This window comes from Diceros bicornis, chromosome 19 (assembly GCF_020826845.1).
Source record: "Diceros bicornis minor isolate mBicDic1 chromosome 19, mDicBic1.mat.cur, whole genome shotgun sequence".
Lineage (NCBI taxonomy): Eukaryota > Metazoa > Chordata > Mammalia > Perissodactyla > Rhinocerotidae > Diceros > Diceros bicornis.
Genome location: NC_080758.1, coordinates 6,233,290 through 6,256,036, shown reverse-complemented (window position 1 = coordinate 6,256,036; position 22,747 = coordinate 6,233,290). Strand labels below are relative to the sequence as shown.

Below are 22,747 nucleotides of genomic sequence, written 5' to 3'. Positions count from 1 at the left end.
CACTGACGGCAGCGGGCTGTGGTCGGAGCAAACAGACCCGGGGTTCGCAAACTCCATCCCGCTCCAGCATCCCCTGGGGGGGCTTACTAACCCCCAGACCGCTGGGCCGGCTCCCAGCGTTTTTATTTCAGGAGGTCTGGGTGGGGCCCGGGAACTTCATGTCTAACACATTCTCAGGAGACGCCAGTGCTGCTGGTCCGGGGACCCCACTTTGAGAACCACTAGAATGGAGACCGTTTTGGAGGGCTGGCACCGCAGGAACATGGAGGGACGTTAGCTAGGAGGCTTTCGTTGCTCCCCGTTCTTCCACCTGCCGCGCTCACTCGCCCGGCACTCGGCAGGCTCTCGAGTATCTGAGTGAAGAGATGGAAACCTTCCCCACGGGCTCCCTTAGGAGGACAGGAGCCCCCCGGGCCTCACTCAGCAGGAAGCAGGAGAGAACGGGGCTGGGATGGGCCAGGGGCCTGACGGCCCGGGTTCGAATGCAGGCTCTGCCACCTGCCAGCAGTGACTCAGGGCAAATTACCCACCTCTGGGGAGCTCAGCTTCTCTCTATAAATGGAGACCTTCAGCGGCCCCCAGTTGTGAGAACGCGTGGAGACAGAGGCCGGAGTCGTGGGGCACTGCGGGGATGCGTGCCAGACCAGAGCAGGCCCGGGAGCAGCAGGGGTGGGGGACGAGCTGCTGCAGCCTGCCCCCCTTCCCCAGGACAGGAGGGTGCCTCCAACACCTTCCCCCAAAGCAGCCAGAGACTCCTGGGTCAGCTGGGCAGGCACAGCTGGTTTAAGGTATTTTAGAAGCAAATCAAATCAAATGAGAATTTATAATCCTTCCTGAGGTCTGGGTTCCATCAACCTAAACTCATTAGGCCCTGGCGGTGCAGGTGCAGCTAAGGAAGAGACTGTTCTGCATTTCCTTCATGCTGGGCTCCCATCTCCTTTTCAAAGTAAGAGTCTTCTCTAAAGCCCCGTACTTGGACCAAAACACCACACAGCCATCGGCATTCATTTCTGCAAACAGGACGGTGCAGAGCTGTGCAAAGGCCGCACCAGGGGCCGGCGGGGGAGGTTTGGTGGAATCCAGCCATCTGCAAGAGCCTCATCCATTTCATGTTCACATTTTAACCCACTGAACTGGAAGGCCCAAGCTGAACTGTCAAAACACCCTCAAAATTGCACGGTTGTCCTCTGAACCTACTTCTGGTGAGGGAAGGAGAATCCGAGATCAAACCGAAGGATGGACATTACGTTTTGGGTCCTCTGCTCACTGTAACCAGTGGAGTTGCACACAGACTTCAAAGTGGGTCTCCGGTTTACATGAAACAGCTCTGAATAGGGGCGTCTTTCCAGATCATTGGAAACGATTAGTAGTGATTTAAGAGAATTCCTATACAATTACATTTATATAAAGTTTAAAAACAGGCGAGACGAGTCCATGCCATTAGAAGCCAGAACAGTGGTCACCCTGGGCGAGGGTGCGAGGGGCTTCTGGGAGCCGGTCATGTACTGTCTCTTATCTGGGCACTGGTTACCCGGGGGTGCTCACTTTGCAAAAATTCCTAAGCGTTCCTGATTTGTGCACTGTTCTGTACACGTTACACTTCAATAAACAACGTTATTAACAATAAGTGTTGGCTGGCTCTATCTCCAGTTCTACTCAAGAAGTATCTGTCACCGTGTTTCCTCTACTGTAAGAGGTGTGATCAGTTTAACGACAGCTCTTTGTGGAAAAGATGCCAACACTTTTATCAATTTTAAGACATCTTGGTTTCAGAAACATTGATAATCAAAGAAACGGGACATTATGCCTAAAGCACATCGTGGGAAAACGTTTATGTGGCTTCCTGCTGCCCTCACATATGATACTCCCATTGGCAAGACTGTTTATTAACCTGCTCCAAACCCATCCTCCAAGCCTGAGGAGCAGCTCAGGACCAAGTATAAGACAAAGGGCTCGCAACTGGACCTCCAAATTCAAACAAACTTCTTGGCTATGTATCCTGAGCTGGCTACTTACTTCTCTGGGCTCAGTTTTCTGGTCTATAAAATAGGGAGGATAATAATAGCCCCCACCTGAAATGGTTGTTATAAAAATTAAATAAGTTAATATATGTAAAGAGGATAAAGGATGCTTGGCACATAGTAATTCTTGACAAACGTGAGCTACCCAGATTATTATTATAATGGCTAATATAGCTGTAATTGAATAGTAGGCACACTTCCAGTCCCCCAACCCAGCCACTAAGGGCCAGAGGCTGACTCCCAGCAACCTTGTTGATGTAGGGTGATCTGCCTTCTAGACCCAACTGATTCATGAGTGAACATGTGATTCAGGCTGCCTAAGAGTCTCTCCCCAGGAATTTTAGTTGGGTGCAATAGCTCAACCACGTCATCAAGAACCCAAGTTTCTTCTGCCTTTCTGCTCTGCCATTGTCTGCACACTGACTTTTAATCCTTAGGCTTGTTGCCTCATGATCACAAGATGGCTGCCATGACTCCAAACATCATGTCTTCACAGAACCACATTCAAGGCAGAAAAAGGAAGAAGAGGACAAAGAGTTCTGTTTGCTCAGCTGTCACTCATCAGGAAGCAAAACATTTTTCAGAACCACCTCCTACCCCATTTTACCCATAGAAAATTTCCTTTTGTGTCTCACTGGTTAGGACAGCATCCTGTGGTTATTCCAACCTGCAAGGAAGCTGGGAAAGCAAGTATGTGGCTAGCCAGATAACCGTAACTACAAGTTGCTGTGCGTGGCCATCTTTCTCGCAACAGGCAGGGTAGCAGAAGAATCCAGTGAGGCAGAGAAGTAAGAAGGAAGCTGTTCAGTGACAGAGATGAAGGACATGGAGAGAATAACCCCTGGATTCTCTAAGGACCTTCTTGCTGCTGGTATGTCTTTCCCCAAGGCTTGGGGATGCATTGATTTCCCTTTTTTTGCTTAAGCTAGTTTGAATAGATTTCTTTTGCCTGCAACCCAACAATTCAGTTACATGTACTTTAGTTCACACCAAACATACACTGCCTAGAAATAACCCCTGAAAATACCTTCCACCTCCCCTTTCCCTGATCATTCCTTCCAGCTAGTGGGCCCAAGCATACACTCAGACCCTCTCGCATCTTGAAAGCAGACGGAAGAAACTCAGGTGCCCCAAAACCCACTTACTGGAAAAGTTTGTTCAGACTCTCAGTGCACATAGAAGGTTCTACCAGGATGGCAGGCCGTTCCTGCACGCAGCTCTCTACCCCGGCTAGCAAACAATGACACAGATTCTTCAAATGCCTCGAGTATCTCGATCTGTTCATCCTCTACCCACAGGAAAACAGGAGCCACCCGTCCCACAAGCAGAACGCAGACCAAGCCCCACCCCGCCTCTGCTTCCTCCCAGAGGACAACCACGCCGGACCTTCTCGGGGCATTTTCAAGAACTTTTGACCCTTGTCTAAGGAGATCAGGAGCGTTCAGTTGATAAAATAAAGTTTGTTTTCAGCAAACAACTGGCTGGTGGCTCGAGTCCTGTGCAGTCTTCACAGTTAGGGCTGAAGTTGTACCTACTCACAGGTTGGAGTTTAAAGAGAAACGGAAGTCTCTCCACGGGCTGCAGAGGGCCTGGCTGAATTAATGTCAACACGCACCAACCTTCTGCCTAGAGTCACAATGGCACGCTATCCGGAGACTGAGAACTAGCTCAGGGCCTCCATTTATCTGTACATACAGTGGAGCCAAAGCACACGTGCAAATAACTTACGTAAACCCAACTATACAGCACATAGACAACAGGCACGAAGAGGGAGGGAGAAACAACTGAAATCGTTTGAAGTGGCCACCCAACAACCACTTCCAGCACACTTTTCCCTCACCCACCTCCCACTGTGTTGGCTAGAGGCCAGTTTCATACCTTCCCATCCCCCTCTGCGGCCAGAGCTGGCCTTATGAACCAGTTTGGCCCACAGGACTTAAGGAGAAGTCTTCTGGGGAACTGTTAGGAAACCAAGAGATAGGCAACCAAGGAGAGCTCTTTGGACCCTTCCCCTTTCTCCTGTCTTGAATGTGACATTGTATGAGGATGTGATATTGGGAGCTGTAGCAGCCCTCTTGTAACTATGAGGTAACAGATGTGAGGAATTTGAGAATGGTGGAGGGAAGGTGCAAATTTCACGTATACCTGGATGATATCACTGAGCTGCTACTCCAGACTTAGAATCACCTCCCTGAAGACTTGCTGTTACAGGAGATAATGACATGTTTTTAGTGCCGAAGACACGGTTAGGCAGGTGTTCCGTAACTTAGAACAAGTCCTAAACAAGACATCCTTCCCATCCATAGAAGCAGGGAGCAGGCTTCGGGAGGTATTTATCTCGCAGCATCTCCTGTCCCTGAGAGAGGTGCTAGTGTTTAAAGATGAGTATTTTGGTACACTATGGGCCATAGACTTAAGCCAATTATTTCATCTCATGTGCAACAGACGAAGCAGCAATCTGTCCCACGCTGGAAGCAGATACAGCCGTAGGGACTTACCACACAGAGACAGAGTGTGTCTCTCCCCAACGTGGCAGCTTCCTAAGGGATTTCAAGGGTAATTTCACTCTGCCCAATTTCTGTCCTACCCACTGCCTTCTGCCTAGCCCCCATAGGAAGGAGCGACTGCAGCATCACACTTTTTTTCAAATGTCCAGGCCTCTTGTCAAAATCTATAATGGGAGTTGAGTAAAAAACATAAGTAAATTCTAAAAATGTGAAGCTACTTGGGGAAATGCATAGTCTTGGTTATAAGGGCCCAAGCTGGACTCAGAGAAGAACTTGCAAGCGTCCCCAACGAGTTGCAGCTGGCAGACTAATCAGGACATCTGGCCATGGTCCATCATCACGTCCACAGAAGGGCCTTGAAGAGACTCTGCAGCCAGATGGGCTCCAAGGGCAGCCCAGGGAGCCGCCCCGTTCACTGAGACCTCCCTGCCATTATCTCATCTAATCCCAGCCGCCCTGAGCCCTGAGCCCCCACATTAGAGGGAAACTGCTATGGACTGAACTGTGTCCCCCCAAAATTCACGTGTTGAAGCCCTAAGCCCCAACATGATGGTATTGGGAGGTGGGGCCTTTGGGAGATAATAGGTTTAGATGAGGTCACAGGGGTGGGGCCCCACGATGGGATTAGTGCCCTTACAAGGAGAGGAGGAGACTAGAGCTCTCGTTCTCCACCGTGTGAGGGAGGACACAGCCAGAAGGCGGTCGTCTGCAAGCCGGGGAGAGAAACAGAACCCCCCAGCGCAGGCACCATGCTGGCCCCAGACTTCCAGCCTCGGAACTGTGAGCAATAAATTTCTGTGGTTCGAGCCACGCAGGTGATGGTATCGTGTTAGGGCAGCCCAGGCTGACTAAGGTGGAAACTGAGGCCCAAAGCACTTGGGTGCCTTCAGGAACTTGCCTGACACCACACACCAGTGACCCGGGGCTCAAAGCCAGACACCCTGCTGTCCCCAAAGCTGGGCAAGTGACTTGTCATCTCTGAGCCCCAGTCTCCTCACACGTGAAAACAAACGCAGGCGTTGTGCTATCTGACGAACAGCTGGTGTGAGTGGGTCCTCCCTTAAGATGGAGAAGTCTCAGTTGTCCGTATCAAAAAATGGGCCGGCCTGGTGGTGTAGTGGTTAGGTTCTCGCACTCCGCTTCGGCGGCCAGGGTCCGCAGGTTCGGATCCTGGGCACAGACATATGCACTGCCCATCAAGCCATGCTGTGGCGGCGTCCCATATGAAGTAGAGGAAGACGAGCACGGATGTTAGCTCGGGGACAATCTTCCCCAGCAAAAAAAACTGAAGGGACACAGGAAATGCCGCCCCACTAAGTGTGGCATAAACGGAGTTCAGAAAAAAAAGAAAGAAAGGTACAATTCTACTGGGAAATTTTTATTTATTTACTTTTGTAAAGATCAGGCCAGCCCACAGGGAAGGGCACGAAGCTGAGGGCTGGTCTGCGCCCTAGGCTGGCGGCTCACAGATTGCTGGTCCTGGCGGTTCGCTGTTGCCTTAAAACTCCGTGTCAATAAACGCAGATTGTAATCAGCACGAGGCAACTTTCTAGTGTAACAGGATTCGTCATAAGACAATCGGCTTCCTGGTTTGTCTCTCGCCCAGTCAACAAGAGACTAGCTTCCCCTTTCACAGGGGCCTCACTGCTAAGGGGGGACCACCCCGACCCCGGTCCCACAAGGCTCGCTGCGTGGGACCCGTGCAGACCTGGTCTCTTGACAGAATAAGCCGGGCAGCGCACGCCACCGCCCTGGATGCCGAGAGGAGCCAACGCAGGCCCTGCACAGGGAGGCCCGCCACAGAGCCAACCAAGGGACAGCGTCGCCACCAGCCGCTAACGTTCCCGGCACCTGCTGCCACGCGGCCCCGTGCTGGGCCCTCCTCCTGCCTCCACACAGGCACCTCACAGCAGCCCAGGGGCCAGGCACCAACATTAACCAGGAGGAGGAAATGGGGACCCAGGCAACTACCTGCCCAAGGTCGCCAAGCTAACAAGGGGCAGAGGTGGGATCTGGACTCACGTGTCCAACCCCAGAGCCAGAGTCATAACTCCCACCCAAGACCTTTCAGGAGAATTGTTTAAAAACAGAGCATGGGGAGGGGGCTGCCGGGACGAAGCAGATTTAGGAAAAGCCACGCAATGTGCTCCATCGCCTTTGTGGGGATTCACAATGTGCGCCTCACATTCAAGATGCTGAGAGGGCTTCAGAGGAGAAATCTGTTTACATCAGGGTTTCCTCAGACTAGGAGGAAACATCCAGGAGGAGAGCAAGTGTCTGCGTCCCTGGTCGTCTGTAGAGGGACGAAAGAGGAGGATACAACTCAGGCTTTTTGTTTTTACCCTTTCCCAGGTAAAGGGTGCAGGCAGTCTAAAGCAGGAGTCAGCAAACTTCTATCACAGGCCAGATAATCAATATTGTAGGCTTTGAGAACACACATCCCCTGCTGCAACAACTCAGCCCGTGGCCACAGCATGCATGGTGTGCAAGGTGTGCAGGGTGTGCAAGGAGCCCCAGACAATACGGAGACGAATGGGAGTGTGCCAGTAAAGCTTTATAGACACCGGAATGGGAATCTCATCTAATTTTCACATGTCATGAAATATTCTTCTTTGGTTATTTATCACCCTTTTAAAAAATGTAAAAACCATTCTCGCTCACGGGCTGTACAAAAACAGAGCAGATGGATCCGGCTCGCGGGCTGGGGTCTAATGCAAGCCGGCCTCCCTGCTTTCGGCGGCTTTTGAGCTGCAGGGAGACGTGGAAAATGCAGCTTCTCTGCTCCCCACCCTCCCCCCAGTAAGTTACCCGCCGAGAGCGGGGAACGAGGTAAGAGAGAGGTTTGCCTTATTTCCTCCTGAGAGTAGTTGGAGGAGGAAAAAAAAAGAAGGACCAGTTCTAAGCATGTGTTTAATAGTCTTTTAGTATCATCAGACAAAAGACGCTGAGAAAATATTTTGGTTCCCCGGAGACAATGCCCGCTCTTTAGAGATCTGACCTCCATCTCCGTCTCTAGGGTGTTTCAAACCCAGGCAGAGCTGGGTTCCCAGGAGAGGGCTCACGTTTTGATTGCAATCTGTGCTCCTTTCAACCGGAAAATAACCCATCAGCCTAGCAATGCTGACTTCCCCACTCACCTCCATGGGCCAATGGGTCTGCAGTAACGGTTCTCCAATCAATTTCCAAGTTTGAAGAAAGTTACCCTAAACCAGTGGTTCTCAACTGGGGGCGATTTTGCTCCCAGGGGACATCTGGCAAGGTCTGGAAACACTTCTGGCTGTCACAGCTTTGGGTAGGGCTGCCACTGGCATCTCTGGTGGGTAGAGGCCAGTCAGCATCCTGCAGTGTCCAGGACGGGCCCACACAGAGAACCGTTTTTACTTCAAACTTCAGTAGTGCGAGGCTGGGAAACCCCGCCCCAAACCTACCTTAAAAAGGCACTTCCAACTTCCTAGGGTGTTTGAGCCACAAGAGATTTCTGGATCCCCACCCCCCAACCACCAGTATATTAAGACAATGAGAAGCTCAGGGTTTGAGTAGGTACAAGGCAAGCTGCTTCATTTACTGTTTCCTCCTAAAGGAAATGACCAACCGGTGCCTCCACCCTATAAACATTTACTAGCGCTGGAAGGTTCTGAGGCCCCACTGCCATTTTTAAGGGCTTCTCTCTCAAAAATGTCAGGTCGAGCCGGTCAGAAAGTGGAACCTGAGAAGGGGGAAGATGGTGGGAGGCATTCACAAAGCTCAGGACCAAAAAGAAAACCGAAAGACCTAAAACAACCTCCCTACCCCCTCTTTCTTGCCCATAAACAAATGGCGGCTTTATACCGGGCATCTTACGAACGGAGGCAGAGAGAGTTTTAAAGGCCTTGGGGCACAGCCGTGCGGGGTTTCCGGTCGCTGGCTGAGTCCTCGTCGTGTGAGCGGGTCTGTAGATGAGTTATCGGCCTTTGGGGTGTATGCCCTGGGCACGCTCTGAGCCTGGCTCTCCGGGACCCAAGCTTTGGAAACAGCGACACCACCAAAAGTCACCACACTTCGTCTCCAGTAGGCGGGTTTTCTGGTTCGCTCGGGCTTGGAAAAAATGTAATCACAAAGAAGAACGCAGAGAAAAATGTAACAAATCTCCAGATACCCACAACTAACAGGCAACAAGAGTTAATATCGGGGTTGCCCCCTTTTTCTAAAAAAATAAACTTTTTATTTTAGAATAACTTTATAGACTTGGAGAAAAGTTGCAAAGATTGTACAGAGTTCCCGTGCACCCTCACCCAGCTTCCCCCAACGTTAACGTCTTCCATAACCACAGGATGCTTGTCAAAACTAAGAAATTAACATCAATGTTTCACTATTAACTCAATTCCAGACTTTTTTTCAGATTGCACCAGTTTTTCCACTGATGTCCTTGTTCTGTTCCCAGATCCAATCCAGGATCCCACATTGCACTTCCTAATGGTTTCTTAGTATTAAAAGAAAGAAAACTTGACAGGAACATTTGGAGTTTATTTGAAATTTCTCCCCCATCCCATCCCTTTCCTGCCTCCCCAGAGGCAGCTGGTGCGAGTCCTCTGCCCGTGTTTTCATGGCCTTACTACATATGCATAAACCTACAAATGATATATAGTATTCTCTGGTGCCCTTGTGTGTGTGTTTTGACACATTGACAAATGGTTACACCCTAAACATCCTTCTGCAATTTGCTTTCTCCCTCTTGACGTTCTGTTTTGAGTCTATGTTGATACACGAAAAAGAAGTCCTTAAATTCCCTTCTGGTTTATTACAAATTTATAAATAAATTTGTTACAGATTTATTTCTGCTCATGGACATTTAGACTGTGGGTGATTTTACGCTATTACAAACAATATGCGATATTTATTCTGGTACACATGGTATAAAGGACCACTTCATGGTCTTTTTTACAGCGTCATGAGATATTGCTATTAAAACACCAATCTCTAGCTGCCTCTGGAATTTCCCCATCGAGGGGGTGTGGGATGCGTGTAGGAGACCCTGTACATGGACACTCTGGCCCCTTTGCCCTGACAATTATTTTTAAGCCATAGAGACAGAGGAGAGAGGAGTTATCACACGCAGGATGGATACAGAAAGGGAAAGATGCGTGCTGTGCATCTTTATCTCACTCTTCAGAGCACAGATCCACAGTCAAGGTCAGGAGATCGGCATCTGTTTTGGTGGTCTCAACACCACTCTTCTTGTGGCCCCCCATTCACATACCCCCATGGGGCCTGGAAGAGTGGCTGGCCCTGCATCAGCAAGAGCTGGATTCAAATGCCAACCTCACCACTTCCTGGCTATGCGAGTTTGAGCCCCTCAGTTTCCTCCTCCCAACAACAGAATATTACCTGCTTTGCTGAATGCTGAGAGAATTCACTGACGAGCCTGATAAAGTTATTCTACATATATTACTGCTACAGAAAGATCTCAATCCTCCCCCTTGATCACGATGATTTATTTCAGCGATGCATTTAGATAATAAAGGAGTCTCTGAATTCCGTTTCTGGATTCAGCCATGCAAGATCCTGCCTGGACTAGAAGTGCCTTTGAGGCCCAGGAAGAAAAGGCAGCTCTCCCACTCAGGACCAGACTTCAGGACAAGTCAGTAACCTCACAGCCAGGACAGACGCCTCTTTAGCTGGGACCAGAGTCAGGCTCCTTAATTCCCTGGGTAGTGACCCGGACTAAAGCTGAAGCTTGCTTTTGCTGAAAGACAAGTCCTGAAGAGGCGAGTCATTTTACAAGTGGGAATGGAGAGAAGTGGTTATTCTTGTTGAACCACGTGAATACCTCAGTGATGCAAAAGCTTCTAGAAACACTGGTCTCCAAAATGGGGCGCAAGCACTTGGGGGAGGCAAGAGGGATTCATTGGGATACAGGGGGGAAAATATTACAATCACAATCAGGTAAATTTCAAGAACTGATGGACATTGGGGAAGATGGAAATTTACAAGCTGGACTCCAACAAAAATCTCTGCATAACTAGTGGATTGAAAACTAAGGGTCTTGTTTCAGTAACACAGCCAACAACTCACTTGTTCTGTTTCCATCTCTTCATCTTGTGAGACAGTCTTTGCCTAGGATAGTGTGGTAGAGTCACAGTGCATTTCCCAGATCCTTTCTGGTGCTCACCTTTCCAAGCAAGCAGTGGAACTGTAAACTTCTGCCCGCGCTGGGTCAGGTTTGACCATGTGACTAGCTCTGACCAATGAAATGTGAGCAGAAGCACCAAGTCACTTCCAGGTGGAAATTTCAAAAGCCGTGCACAATTCACATTGTCTTTCCCACTGGCACCGTAATTGGTGACACGTGAGAGAGTGACAACTCCATCAGCCTGGGGATCTGAGCATCCTCCTGCCCAGCCAATGTGCAGAGCCCCCCACTACCTGTGACGGAGCCATAACTCAATACAAGAGAACAAACCTCTGTGGTTTAAAGCTGCCAAGATATGGGCCGGCCCCGTGGCTTGGTGGTTAAGTGCGCACGCTCCGATGCTGGTGGCCCGGGTTCGGATCCCGGGCGCGCACCGAGGCACCACTTCTCTGTCCATCCTGAGGCCGAGTCCCACATACAGCAACTAAAAGGATGTGCAGCTATGACATACAACTATCTACTGGGGCTTTGAGGGGAAAAAATAAATAAATAAAATCTTTAAAAAAAAAAAAGCTACCGAGATAGTGGGGTTCTTTGTTATCACGTGACAACTTCATTTACGCTGACTAGACAGACGAATAACCAAAATTTAGGCCCAGGCCTTTAGCTCACTGATCCCAAACTGTTGAACCACGATTTCTGAAAGACATCAAATTGCATCCCATTGAAAATTTTAGTGATAGCAAAATTAATTAAATTTGTCTTGCTAATTAAGTAAAATTGTAACCTTTGTATTAATTGATAATCATCCAATAGTTACAATATGTATTAATTCACATTAGAATTTTGTATTTTTTTAATCTTTAGTGCCTCCTACTTAAATGTCTATGTTAGTCTTTGTTTTATAAAGTACAAACTATCCTAAAACAGTAGTAGTTATACAATTTATTTCTATTTAGGGTGTATACTCAAAAATTTACTAGTGGGTGGGCCGGCCCCGTGGCTTAGCGGTTAAGTGCGTGTGCTCCGATGCAGGCAGCCCGGGTTCGAATTCCGGGCGCACACAGACGCACTGCTTCTCCGGCCATGCTGAGGCCGCGTCCCACATACAGCAACTAGAAGAATGTGCAACTATGACGTACAACTATCTCCTGGGGCTTTGGGGGGAAAATAAATAAATAAATAAAATTATTAAAAAAAAAAAAATTTACTAGTGGGGATGCTAGATCAAAAACCATTGAGAAGGATGCTGCCTGAGAGCATCTTCACTCTGTTCACGCACACAGGTACCAATGTCTGAGCACCTGCTGTGCCAGAATTCTTTGAGGAGTGCCAAAGCAGGATTTCTCAGTAAGTATGTCTGAAAAGAGTCAAGAAGAGTCCTTTATCAAAGGCCAAAACACAAGGCATTGAAACCACAGAATAACCTGCCTGCCTTTGCGTGCGTTGTTCAATTGCTGAGCAGATGAGCACTGGGACCATTACAGGACTATTCTAGGCCGACTGTCACGCTAAGTGCTTAGATTTTTTTTTTCGAAACTACATGAAAGAAAGAGAGATGCTGGCATTACAAGACGGTACAGGCCTAACTCCAATGCTTAAAAACAGGCAAGTCCTCAATTTTGGAAACAGTGCAAGTTTTTATTCACAGCCAATTTAATTAAGCCAGACAACAAAAGATTGAAACTTGAAAGCTACTCTGGGGAGATAAAGACGTGAAAGAATAGCACGTGACCTCAAAGATGCAGGGAAACTTAATACTTGCTAAGTCGGATTTTTCAAACGGTATTGAAAGAGCTGAAGGGAATTTATGGGGAGACTTGAGGGAGAAAGCGCACCCCTCATCGCGGGCCCTGGAGACGTTCTCTTTCGTCCTCTGGTGTCCAGAGGCTTCTAAACACACTGAATCCACACAGGGCTTTATTGTAGCCTAGCCCCAGCTGGGGGAGCGGGGCGGTGGGGGGGGCAGTCTTGCACCTGCTTCAGTAAAAAGTGGGGAAGTTGTGCTGTTCTGTTAATGAATGCTCTGGGCTTGTCACTCCCTTGAAAGGAAAGACAATTTGTACTTTGACCGTCTTCCGGAAAGCGGTAGGAAGAAATACTTCAGTAATGCAATTTTTTAAAACTAAAACTTGTTACTTTGGAATAATTTTTTATTTAGAGAAAAGTTGGAAAGATAGTACAGAGAGCTCCTGTATACTCTCCTTCAAGTTTCAGTGTCCTTAGGTGTAAAATTTTTAAATGGCCACAGATGCAAAAATCAAGAGAAAGAGTCAGCAGTATGCTCTATTTATCCTCAAATAAGTTTGGTGTGCTCATTCAAATTTCATCAGTCTCTGAAAGAGGAGGGAAGTGTCTGTGTGTGTGTCCGCGCACACACATCTTTGGGGCCATTTTCACGGCATCTTTAAAATAACACAGGTGGCTTCACGTCAGTATTTTAAGATTAAGTACTCAAAAACTGAAATTTGGACTAACATATCAAAGTGAATAGTGATCCAGCCACCACAATAAAAACAAGAGCTACCATTTATGGTACACCAACCGTGTGCCAGACTCTACACATTAGTGACGTGATTTTGTCTTCATGAGGATCTGTGGAGGAGGGGATTATTATCCAGCTTTATAAAACAAGGAAACAAACTCAGAGATGTTAAGTAACTTGCTCAAGGTCACACAGCTAATATGCAACCATAGTGGAAACAGACACATGGGTTTAAGCTGTGTCTGAAGAGGATCACTGTAGATGCTGTTCCCTTCTCCCTTGCCAAGTCACACCCTCTGCTGTCACCAAGAACTTGCGTTACACGGCGGTGAAGCCCCCCAACCCCCCACTCCATATATCACCCAGAATTAGCTGCAAAGTGTCAGGAAACTTGGCCAGGCAGCCCCAAGCATCAGCAAGGGCTGGAAGCCTTCACCGTGAAGCCCTTTATAGAAAGCCGCAGTTGGCAGCCCCCGCTCCTGCATGGGAACAAATTAACATTGGCATTCCAAACACAGGAAAGGAAGGAAATTGGAAACACAGTTTCTACTTGGCCAGCCCTTTGAAATACTGTACCATGCTACCGACATCAATTAATGAAAAGCAGGGTTGTGCTGAGAGGCTCTGGTTTGGAAATGCATTAACACACGTTAAACATGTTTGTACAGGAACCAGATTATAAGCACCCTGGCTCCAAAACAATAAAGCAATTACCCTAAAACTGGTGCTCTCGGAGTTGTCATTAATTCAATCCACTCCACTCGGATCAGCAAAGGCTTTGCGCCGCTCCCAACAATGCCTTCCGACAGAAATGTTGAAAGGACGGCATCGCACACACTACTCCCAGTTTCACGTAAGTAAGTGTCAAACTTCACGCGCTCCTAATATCCCCCCAAATCATAAACACTCCACTTCGGAGAGGGGAAAAATACACAGCGGCAGCCGTGCTATTCACTGGCCCTGCCATTTCACATCGGGTCTGAGTAATTTTTCACCGGGGAAGGTTAACTATGAAATATCTGTTCCATATTAAGAAATACCGAGCCACATTTTTGTCAAATATTATTTGTCAAATGCCATTTGCTGCAAAACCCAGAATTCAACTGCAGTTGAACACACAGCTAATGCCGAACGGTTCACATAATAGCCGCGGTTGTACATGGGATCATTTGCAGCGAAAGAACCCCCCCTTCCCTGTCAACTGTTTCAGGAATTGGAAAGAATAGCATCTGAAGCTCTGGAATAAATAAAGGACTGTGCCTTGAGCTACCCCTTACAAAGGACCCAGCACATTGGGGGAACAGACTCGAAACAACCAAAAGGCCAGTGCCTGCTGAACAATTCTGTAAGAATGCTTGAGAGAAAAGATTTGAGATGATGTGGGTGAATCTCTGTATTCCTGGCGTGCAATGAAAGAACTGGCTAGTTTCTTGAAAGGCTGGCGTCCTCAGCACTTCACCCACAGACCTACCCACCTGCAGCGGCATCAGGGGTCTAGGCAATGAGCATCACCGATGTTGCCGCCCTGCTCCCTGCCCTGGTGACGTCACCCCTCAACTCCACGTTGATCTGGGATCCATCAAGTCCGAGCAATTTGGGTGTGTAAAGCTAAATGTGTTATCATTTCCACCACAAATCAACAGTTTCTCTGTAAATATTGGTATTTCCTCACCCCATGAAGGCAAGAGGCGGCAAATGGCACCAACGCATTTGATTTAAACTAATTAAAAGCAGAGGGTCATGCAATTCAATATATTGATTTTACCAGTGGGACTTAAATCTTTTATAATAAGTGTACACAGCTGCAGTGCTCTCCCACCACCACGTTTTAACGGCTAATCCTCGCATTCCTTCTGACAATAACGTGACAGGTCCCACACATCCCTGCCTGTGCCCTAACCCCGGTGACACTGACAGAGTGCGTTAAGGCGAAGCGTTGCAGCGGCCTGCCAGAAAGAGAGCGTGTCGACAGCCTCCAGCCAGGTCTGAAGAGTGAGCGCAAAAAAGTTAACATGGCCAGCCGTTTGGTGCAAAGGGCACGCAATTCAAAATATTCAGCTGGTGAAATGGACGGGCAGGCTGGGGAAGGGTGGGGACTGGGGGAGTGTTGGGACACTGATTCTGGCAGTGGGCCAAAGATGACCTTACCCGATAGGGAAAAAATGATATTAAAGCAATACGGGTGATCAATCAACTTAGATGGGACCTCCCTGGAATGAAGTCATCATTTGTCTCTGAGTTCAGCAGACATGTGACATCCACTCATATCACAAGCAACCCGGTGGCCAGGGGATCCGACACCAGCTGTGTTTAGCTGAGCAGAGGCCTGATAGCCTACTGTGTGATGTAAGCCCCCAAACCAGAGCTCACAGAAGCAGTTTCTCCTCTCTATGCATCCAGAGAATCCTCCCTTCGCTGCCCCGAAATAACTTGTCATCGGGGCCACCTCGCCTTCGATGGGCCACTCTACGACCGAGTGGCAACTCTGGAATAAAAACCAAAAATCACCACCCAAGCTGGCATCCAGGGCTCGGCCTCAACCTGCTTTGATTCCAGAAGGGAAAAACAAAGAAGATCAAAAAAGTTCAAATCTGGGTCACAGATATCCTTGAGAGAAGGGGGGAGAAGATCTTTGATTTATATAAGCAGGAAAACGAGGTTTAAAAGAAGTGATTTTGAAAGGGTTACTAAAAACACAGCTGTTGGTGCACTCCTATAGCGAAGGCGCTCTGCAGAGAGAAAGAGGAGAGGGAGAGAAGCCTGTGTGACATCTATATTAACCTCTGGCTGCTTTACCAGTGAGGGCCGCGCTCCGAGCGCTGGAATGTGGAACAGCCCTTCCAAATTTTAACACAAGCCAGGTTACAGCTGCAAACGCCTGCGGCCCTGCTCCCTTCCCGGAGCACTCCCTGAAGGAAATTTTTAAACTGTAACAGAATCTTTTTCTAATACTCTACAGTGGTAGGGCCTGTTCTTAAGGGGCAAAAGGAGAGATCTTAATGCCAAACACTTGTCAACAAAAAGGATAGCCAGATGGTATACAAGTCACACTGCACAGCCTTCTCCCTGCTCCTCTGCTACATTCACAAAAGCCACTTTTATACCCTGAGTCCAATAATGACAGGTTTCCAACTTGCCCTTTTTTTAATTTAGCTTCGAAGATTATACAAATTTGGTTCCTTCATAACCTGGACCAGAGATAAATATGCATCATGCACCCCTCCTGCCAACCAGCTTCTTTAGAAGATTCCAAGAGGAGCAGCTTGATTTGCCCAAAGAAAGAATGGTGGGGGGCTCTCTCCAGATTCAGTCTGCAGGATTCACATTGCCTGGGGACAATTTAAGAGAGGGTAGCCTGTTTTGAATTCCAAAATTAAGTCTACACAGAGGAGTCGGGGGCTTGTTAATCCAAACCAGTTTACAAATCTCGCCATTGAACTTAAGAGGCCCAGGCTGGGAAGATGGGAGCTCACTCTGCAGCTCGATCAGAGTTACACGGGGCTTTATCGGACAGGCTGGTCTTTGTCATAAGGTGCAGTCTGAAGTCCTCACTCTCAGCACCTGGTTTCGTCGTAAATTCTCCTTTAGTTCCCTCTCTAGTTTAGATCCTGCTCAGCCTGGCAAAAAGCTTGAATTCCGAGGAGAACGACTTATAGGAACAAAAACCAGTTTGGCTGCAGACAGAAGGAAGGAGAAACGCACCAGGTCTGCAAAAGCCTTCAGAATTCAGTCAGAGGTCCCCCAAGCACACAGGACAGCAGCGGAATACAGTACAGTGGGGAGGGCACAGTGGAGAAAGTCAGCCTCCCCTCAAGGTCTCTGTCAATGACCCCCCCCAACCCCCCCCCAGGTCCCCTGCATGATAACAAGTAATGGTTTGATATGGATAAGTGACATTTTCTCATTCTTAGAAGTGTGAGACTAAATGGCACCTTTGGAAAACTTTGTAAGTTACAGATCAATTATGATTTGCAATTCAAGGAAAAACAGTGGGCATTCTCAGGAATCTCAGCTTCCAGATGTGTCTCCTACACACTCCCCTTCACCCCTACTGCCACCCCCAAGCCCTTCCTGTAGAGAAATTCTGGAGCCATAACAGAATGGAAGGGACAGGCGGTTTATTCCTGCACTGGTGCTGAGCAGAAATTAAAGGCCCACCTTAGAAGCCTCAACAGGACGAGTCTTGCCAAACTGCAGTCCAGGTCTTCACCCAACTAATCACCTCGAGTTTTAGGGACACGGAGAAAAAGAAAACAAGGTCAGTGCACTCTGTTCAAAGCCACTCCGCCATCTAATTTGGAGTTATGTTCCCGAAAGCAAGACCTGAGAAAGTCAGGACTGTCCCACAAAAGCCCAAAGCCAGCCCAACTGATTAAGAGGCTCAGACAAGCTGGTCTTTGTCCTTTCAAGATGAAAGAAATGGGTCTAACGGGGTTGAAAGGTGTGTGTACAGCCAGAGGAAAACCACCCAGCTGCCCCAAACAAGTCCCAGCTTGCTCCCCCCACCAAGAGGGGGCAAAGAGCCCTGCCCCCAGGTCGCCAGAGGCGGCCAGTCAGCAACCTGGTCCTTCTCTGGGGAGGGGGAACGCCCAGGTCTGACCATGCTGCTGGTCCATAAGAAGCAGCACTGGGTCTGCAGAGCCTTCCACAGAAGCCAGGGCTTACAAATACCTTTATAATGACCCCAGCCAGGCTCTGGAGGCCACCACCGGGACCTGCTGCATTCACTCGGAGTCCCGGGTACCCAACAGAACAGAAGATGCCATGAATCCCCGCCAGAGAAAGGGCCATGTTAAACCCTGGCTTCAGGATGGCTATAGAACTCTGCTTTAATTTACTTGTTCATATGTATGTATTTGGAATCTTTCCTTAGTTTCTGGTATAGGCCATAAATACACAAGGTAAAAAAAAAAAAAAAACATCACATGGATAGACAAAAGTGCAGACAAGGAAAGATCAGACCCCAGCTCCCAATCCCAAAGCCCCAGCCCCAGTTTCGCCCCACCACTCCCAGCCCTAAAATCTATTTCCAGTTCAAGGTGTCTTCTTCCAGTGGGAACGGATGATACACCAGCACATAAGTAACCTCACTGATCTGCACCTTGATTTTTCCACCTCATACATCTTGGAGATTGTTCTGAATCAGGACATATGGAGCCGCCTCCTTCTAAGAGGTTGCTTAGTATAATTTAAACTTTCTTGAAGTTATTTTGGCATCTAAACCTCCCACCCCCTTGCTCGCTGAAACTCGTTTCACTATTTGATTTTTGGCTATTATTAAGGACAGACAATGGCGTCCCGAGAACTCCAGGGACTTCATCAGGAGCCGGAGGCATTAAGGTTGATCCCCGCTTCCCGGCGCCCCCATCCACGCCCCAGGTGCCCAGCGGGGGACTCAGGATCATTATTCTCCTGTTGACCCAGCGCCCGTGGGCGTGAGTTTGCTGTCCTGACTTGGTTCGGATTTTCGCAGCAAGTTACACGCGTAGAATGAACGCGGCTCAGGAAACAGCGCTATCGGGGCGTGTTATCTCGGAAACCAAATATTTGATCATCAGCCCTACAGCGCGCCGCCGGGGGTTAGTTTGAGCAAGTCTGGTGAATGTGGGGGCACAGATGGAAGGGGAGCAACTTCGCCCCCGGGGCTGTCGCGGCTCCAGGCGGGAGCCGGGTCCCCCAGCCGCCCCCGGCGGCGTCTGCTTGGAGATCCCGCGCCACCCAATCGCCAAAAGCCGTGGTTTGCGCGCTACACGTGATAAACGCTGAAAATGGATTCTGCCCGTCCGGGACCTATCATTAAATATTTAAAATAGAAAGCTCGCAATGGCAACGTTTCTTCTCTAGCTCCAGCCAGGAGAGAGGAGAGCTAGGGGGGCGCCCGGCGGCCAGGAGAGGAGCCCGGAGGCGCTCAGGGCACGCAGCATGCTAAGGCGGGCGCACCGCGAGGGGACAGGTAGGGTTGCCAGGGCGGGGAAGGGGGCGCGACGCCCGCGATGCCAGGGCCAGGCGGGGCTGAGAGGGGCCCAGAAAGGGCGGGAAGGCAGCTCCACCGAGCAGGGCCTTTTAAATCCAGGTAGCGCGGGAGCGCCGGCCGGGCACAGCTCACATGACCCGGCCCCGCGCTTTGAACTGAGCCGCGGCCGGCCCGGCGCCTCCTACTCCAGGGGTGCGGCCGCCGACTTAACCCCGAGGGGCTTCGGACCAGTCCTGCTCTCCCCAAAACTCCCAGAGGCCAGATGAGCCCCGCCCGCCCTACCTGGGGCGCGCACAGCTGGGGGTCCACTAGGACCTGGGGTAGGAGACCCGTTGCCAGGCACTGCAGTTTCACAAATGGCCAGGAGTGGAAAGATCGGCGGGCTGGATGTAAGAAGTGGCTCCCTGTCCCAAAGCGCCTCCTGACCGAGACGCGCGCCCCCCCCCCCCCCGCCCTCACTCACCAAGGTTGACGAAGCTCATGACCATGTCTGCGTCGGTGAGGAAGTGGCTATCTTGCAGGCTGGCCAGAGGGGGGCCCTGGGTACTGAAGACGGCCTTGTAGGGGTAGGAGAAGCCCTGGCCGTCGGGCCCGCCGCTCTCCTCCACCGCCATGGCATTGTATAAGTCCAACATGAACATCGGCGCCGAGTTGTGCTTGCCCTGGAGATGGGGGCGCGGGCGATGGGGCAAGCCCAAGATGGAGAGGATCTCGCGCTGCATCTCCCGCCGCTCCTGGCTGCGGAGACGCCGGTGAATGAAGCTCGAGTGCACCTCGTTGTCCAGGCTGAAGTCGGCCAGGGCAGAGCGCAGCAGGAACAGGGGCGCCCAGAGCGCCACAAAGCTGTGAGGCGCAGCGGCGCGCAGCGAGCGCACGTGCATCGCGCCGGCTCTACGCGCGACCCGGGCTCGGGGCGCCGGGCGCCCGGGCCCGCGCCGCCCCAGGCGGCGGAGGGGGGCAGGCGGGCGGTCCACGCCGCTGGGTCACTTGCTGCAGACGGGCCCCGCTGCGCCCGCGCCGGACATGGCCCCTCCCCGGCCGGCTGCGCTCTGCCCGGACCCCAACCGCCGGCTCGGCGCTGGCCCCGGGGCCCCTCGCCCCGCACTCTCCCGGGCACACCGCGGGGCTTGGAAACCGGCGCGAGCGAGCGAGCGAGCAAGGAGGCGGGCGCGGGTGGGAGGAGCTGCCAGCAAACCTAGGAGCCGGGAGAGCGAGCGCCGGGGAGGCAGCGAGGCGGCGGGCGGGCGGGCGAGCGCTTCTTCTTCCCGCTCCTCTCGCGCTCTCGCCCTCGGGCGGCGGCGACCCACCCTCTTCCGAACTCCGGCGCCGAGAGCAGGGGCCCCGGGTCGCTCACCCAGCTCTGCGCGCCCTTGATCGCACGAGAGGCCGCCTCGGGAGCCCGGAGTGGTACGCGCTGGGGCCTGGGAGGAGGAGGAGGAGGAGGACGGGCTTCCAGGGGCCCCTCCCGCGCCCGCGGCCTCCCACCTGCCCTCGGCCCCGCCCTCCCCCCAGCTGCACCCAATGGGTTCATTCATTCCTTCCAGTGCGCTCCACAAATATTTACCGAGTGCCCACAGGGTGCCCAGCGCCCGGCCGGACGCCGCGGGGATGCGGAGGGAGGGATCTGAGCCGGCCCTGCCCTCTCCGGACTGCAGTCGAGACTGGGAAGGAGACCTGAGCGGGACCCGTGGGATTCAGGCTGCGGTGGAAGAAACTGGGGGAATGGGCAGGAATCGGAGAAGGCTTCCCGGAGGAGGTGACCCCCAAACCCCTCTCGTCCCTCTGCCCCCGCCCTTCACTCCAGCCACGCTGACCCCTCCGCGCCTCCCCGTGCTTGTGCAAGCTTGTCTTTGCACTTGCCGTTCTCTCTGCCTAGAACTCTCTCCACTCCCTTTATCCCTCTCCTCCATCAGTGCCTAGGCTGGCGACTCTCCCCTCCAGGTGCCACTCAGGTGCCACTTCCTCCCAGAGACCTTCCTGGACCAGCAAAGCTAAGGTCGCTTCCCCACCTCACCTCCCCCAGCTCCCGCTGCCCCGCCCCCACACACACACACACTTGTTTTATTCTCTTTAACGCCTCTCACAGTCTGCAATTACTGTTTGAGTCATCTGTGCCTTCTTTATTGTCTTGTTTCCCTCACTGGAAATGGAGCACCCTGGGGGCCCAGGCTGGCCTCCCTAGGTTGCCCTTCTAGCCGCAATGCCTAGGACCCAGGGCCTGGTAGCCCCTGTGGCTAGACAATCATTATTTATCCAATGAATACATGAAATTGTGTGAGCTGGAGAATTCCCTTCCACTTCCTCCCCTTTGGGTACCCGTTTAATTCCAACCACTTCTCAGCCTGAGACCAGACACCCCGGGCCCACCACCCCATACCTTCCCCATCAGCCCCTGCCTGGCAGTGTCTGAGGAGCGTGCAGCTGGGCTTGCACCCAGTTTGCATCCAGTTCACCTCTGAGGGTCTGTGCCTGGGACCCCCCCAGACAGTCAGCCGCTCCTTGCCTCCTTTATCCCGTCATTCAGAGCCCGGCTCATGTGGCGTGTGGACACAGGCACCCTAGACACCTCAGAACCTGCTGTGGGACTTGAGTGAATTACTGCTCTTCAGAACCTCGGTTTCTTCATCCGTAAAAATGGGAGTAAAATAACACTTCATCCAGAGCGGCAGTGAAGACCATGGGGTTAAAGTTCAACCTTCCTCCTTCCCCTCTGGTGCCCCCCCAGGAGGCAAACCCACAAACCAGTGGCTCCCTTCTGATGGGCTACATGGAGGATCGCCCCAGGGAGTTTGGGGACAGAGGTTTCCTTTGGGAGAGTCTGGCTAAGCCTCACTTGGGGGTGAGAGAAAGCTCCAAGAGCTGGTAAAGAGGAACCTGGTCTTCTAGTTTTCTAGAGCAGAGATGGCTCTGCCATGCGGCCCTTTGGGGGCTTTTGGACAAGTGGCAGCCTGAGGGGCCACATGGGTGGAGATAGGAGAGGCCAGAGGCCAGGCAGGGAGAAGAGAAATGCAAGGCTGCAAGGTCCTAGCCATTCATACCACATCCTCTGACCCTGTTATATGGCCCCAGGCTGCCAGACGGAAGAGGTCCTGAGCCCCCTCACCCAGAGCTGGGCCTCTGCCCACCGTCAGTCAAGGCACTCTGAAAACCCCTCCACCTGCCCTTCGTCTGTTAACTCCTTCCTTCAACAAAGGCTTGTGGGGTACTTCCTGGGTGTCAGGCAGGGGGGCTTCATGGGCCCAGGCGCCCGCACTCACTCAGAAGGGCCTCACACTTGGCTTAATGCTCTGCTGTTGCCGTCTTGCAATTCCTCATAATCTATGAACAAAGAGCCCCTGTTTTCATTTTGTACTGGGCCCTACAAACCATGTGGCCCATGCCGCTGCCAAGCACAGCGCCAGGCTGGAGGGTGCAGAGTGCGTGAGCCACACGGTGGCCTCCATCCCGAAGCTGGCCTTCAGGCCCGGGGAGACAAAGCAGGAACTTACACACGCTTTGGGGGCCGGAGGAGAGGCAGTGCTTGTCGGTCGAGCCACTCAGGGAAGGATGCGTGCACTCAACCACTGCAGCCAGGCAGAGGGAGCACACGGGAGGGTCAGGGAGGAAATGTGGAGGGTGGGAAACTAACACAGGGACCCACCGAAGCAGTCG

At 51.3% G+C, this 22,747-nt stretch overlaps 1 protein-coding gene across 2 annotated transcripts in view; it reads right to left on the bottom strand.

Moving 5' to 3' along the window:
• The window catches only part of BMP7 (bone morphogenetic protein 7), a 90,486-nt gene extending 70,042 nt beyond the window's left edge, over positions 1-20,444 (bottom strand). The window contains exon 1 of one of the 2 annotated variants that reach the window (XM_058562426.1): positions 19,560-20,444. In XM_058562426.1, coding sequence (XP_058418409.1) covers positions 19,560-19,977 — 418 coding nt within the window. In that variant the 5' untranslated portion in view covers positions 19,978-20,444. The remainder of the gene's footprint in view (positions 1-19,559) is intronic. The other variant, XM_058562425.1, reaches the window with a different exon arrangement.
• Positions 20,445-22,747: the final 2,303 nt, after the last annotated feature.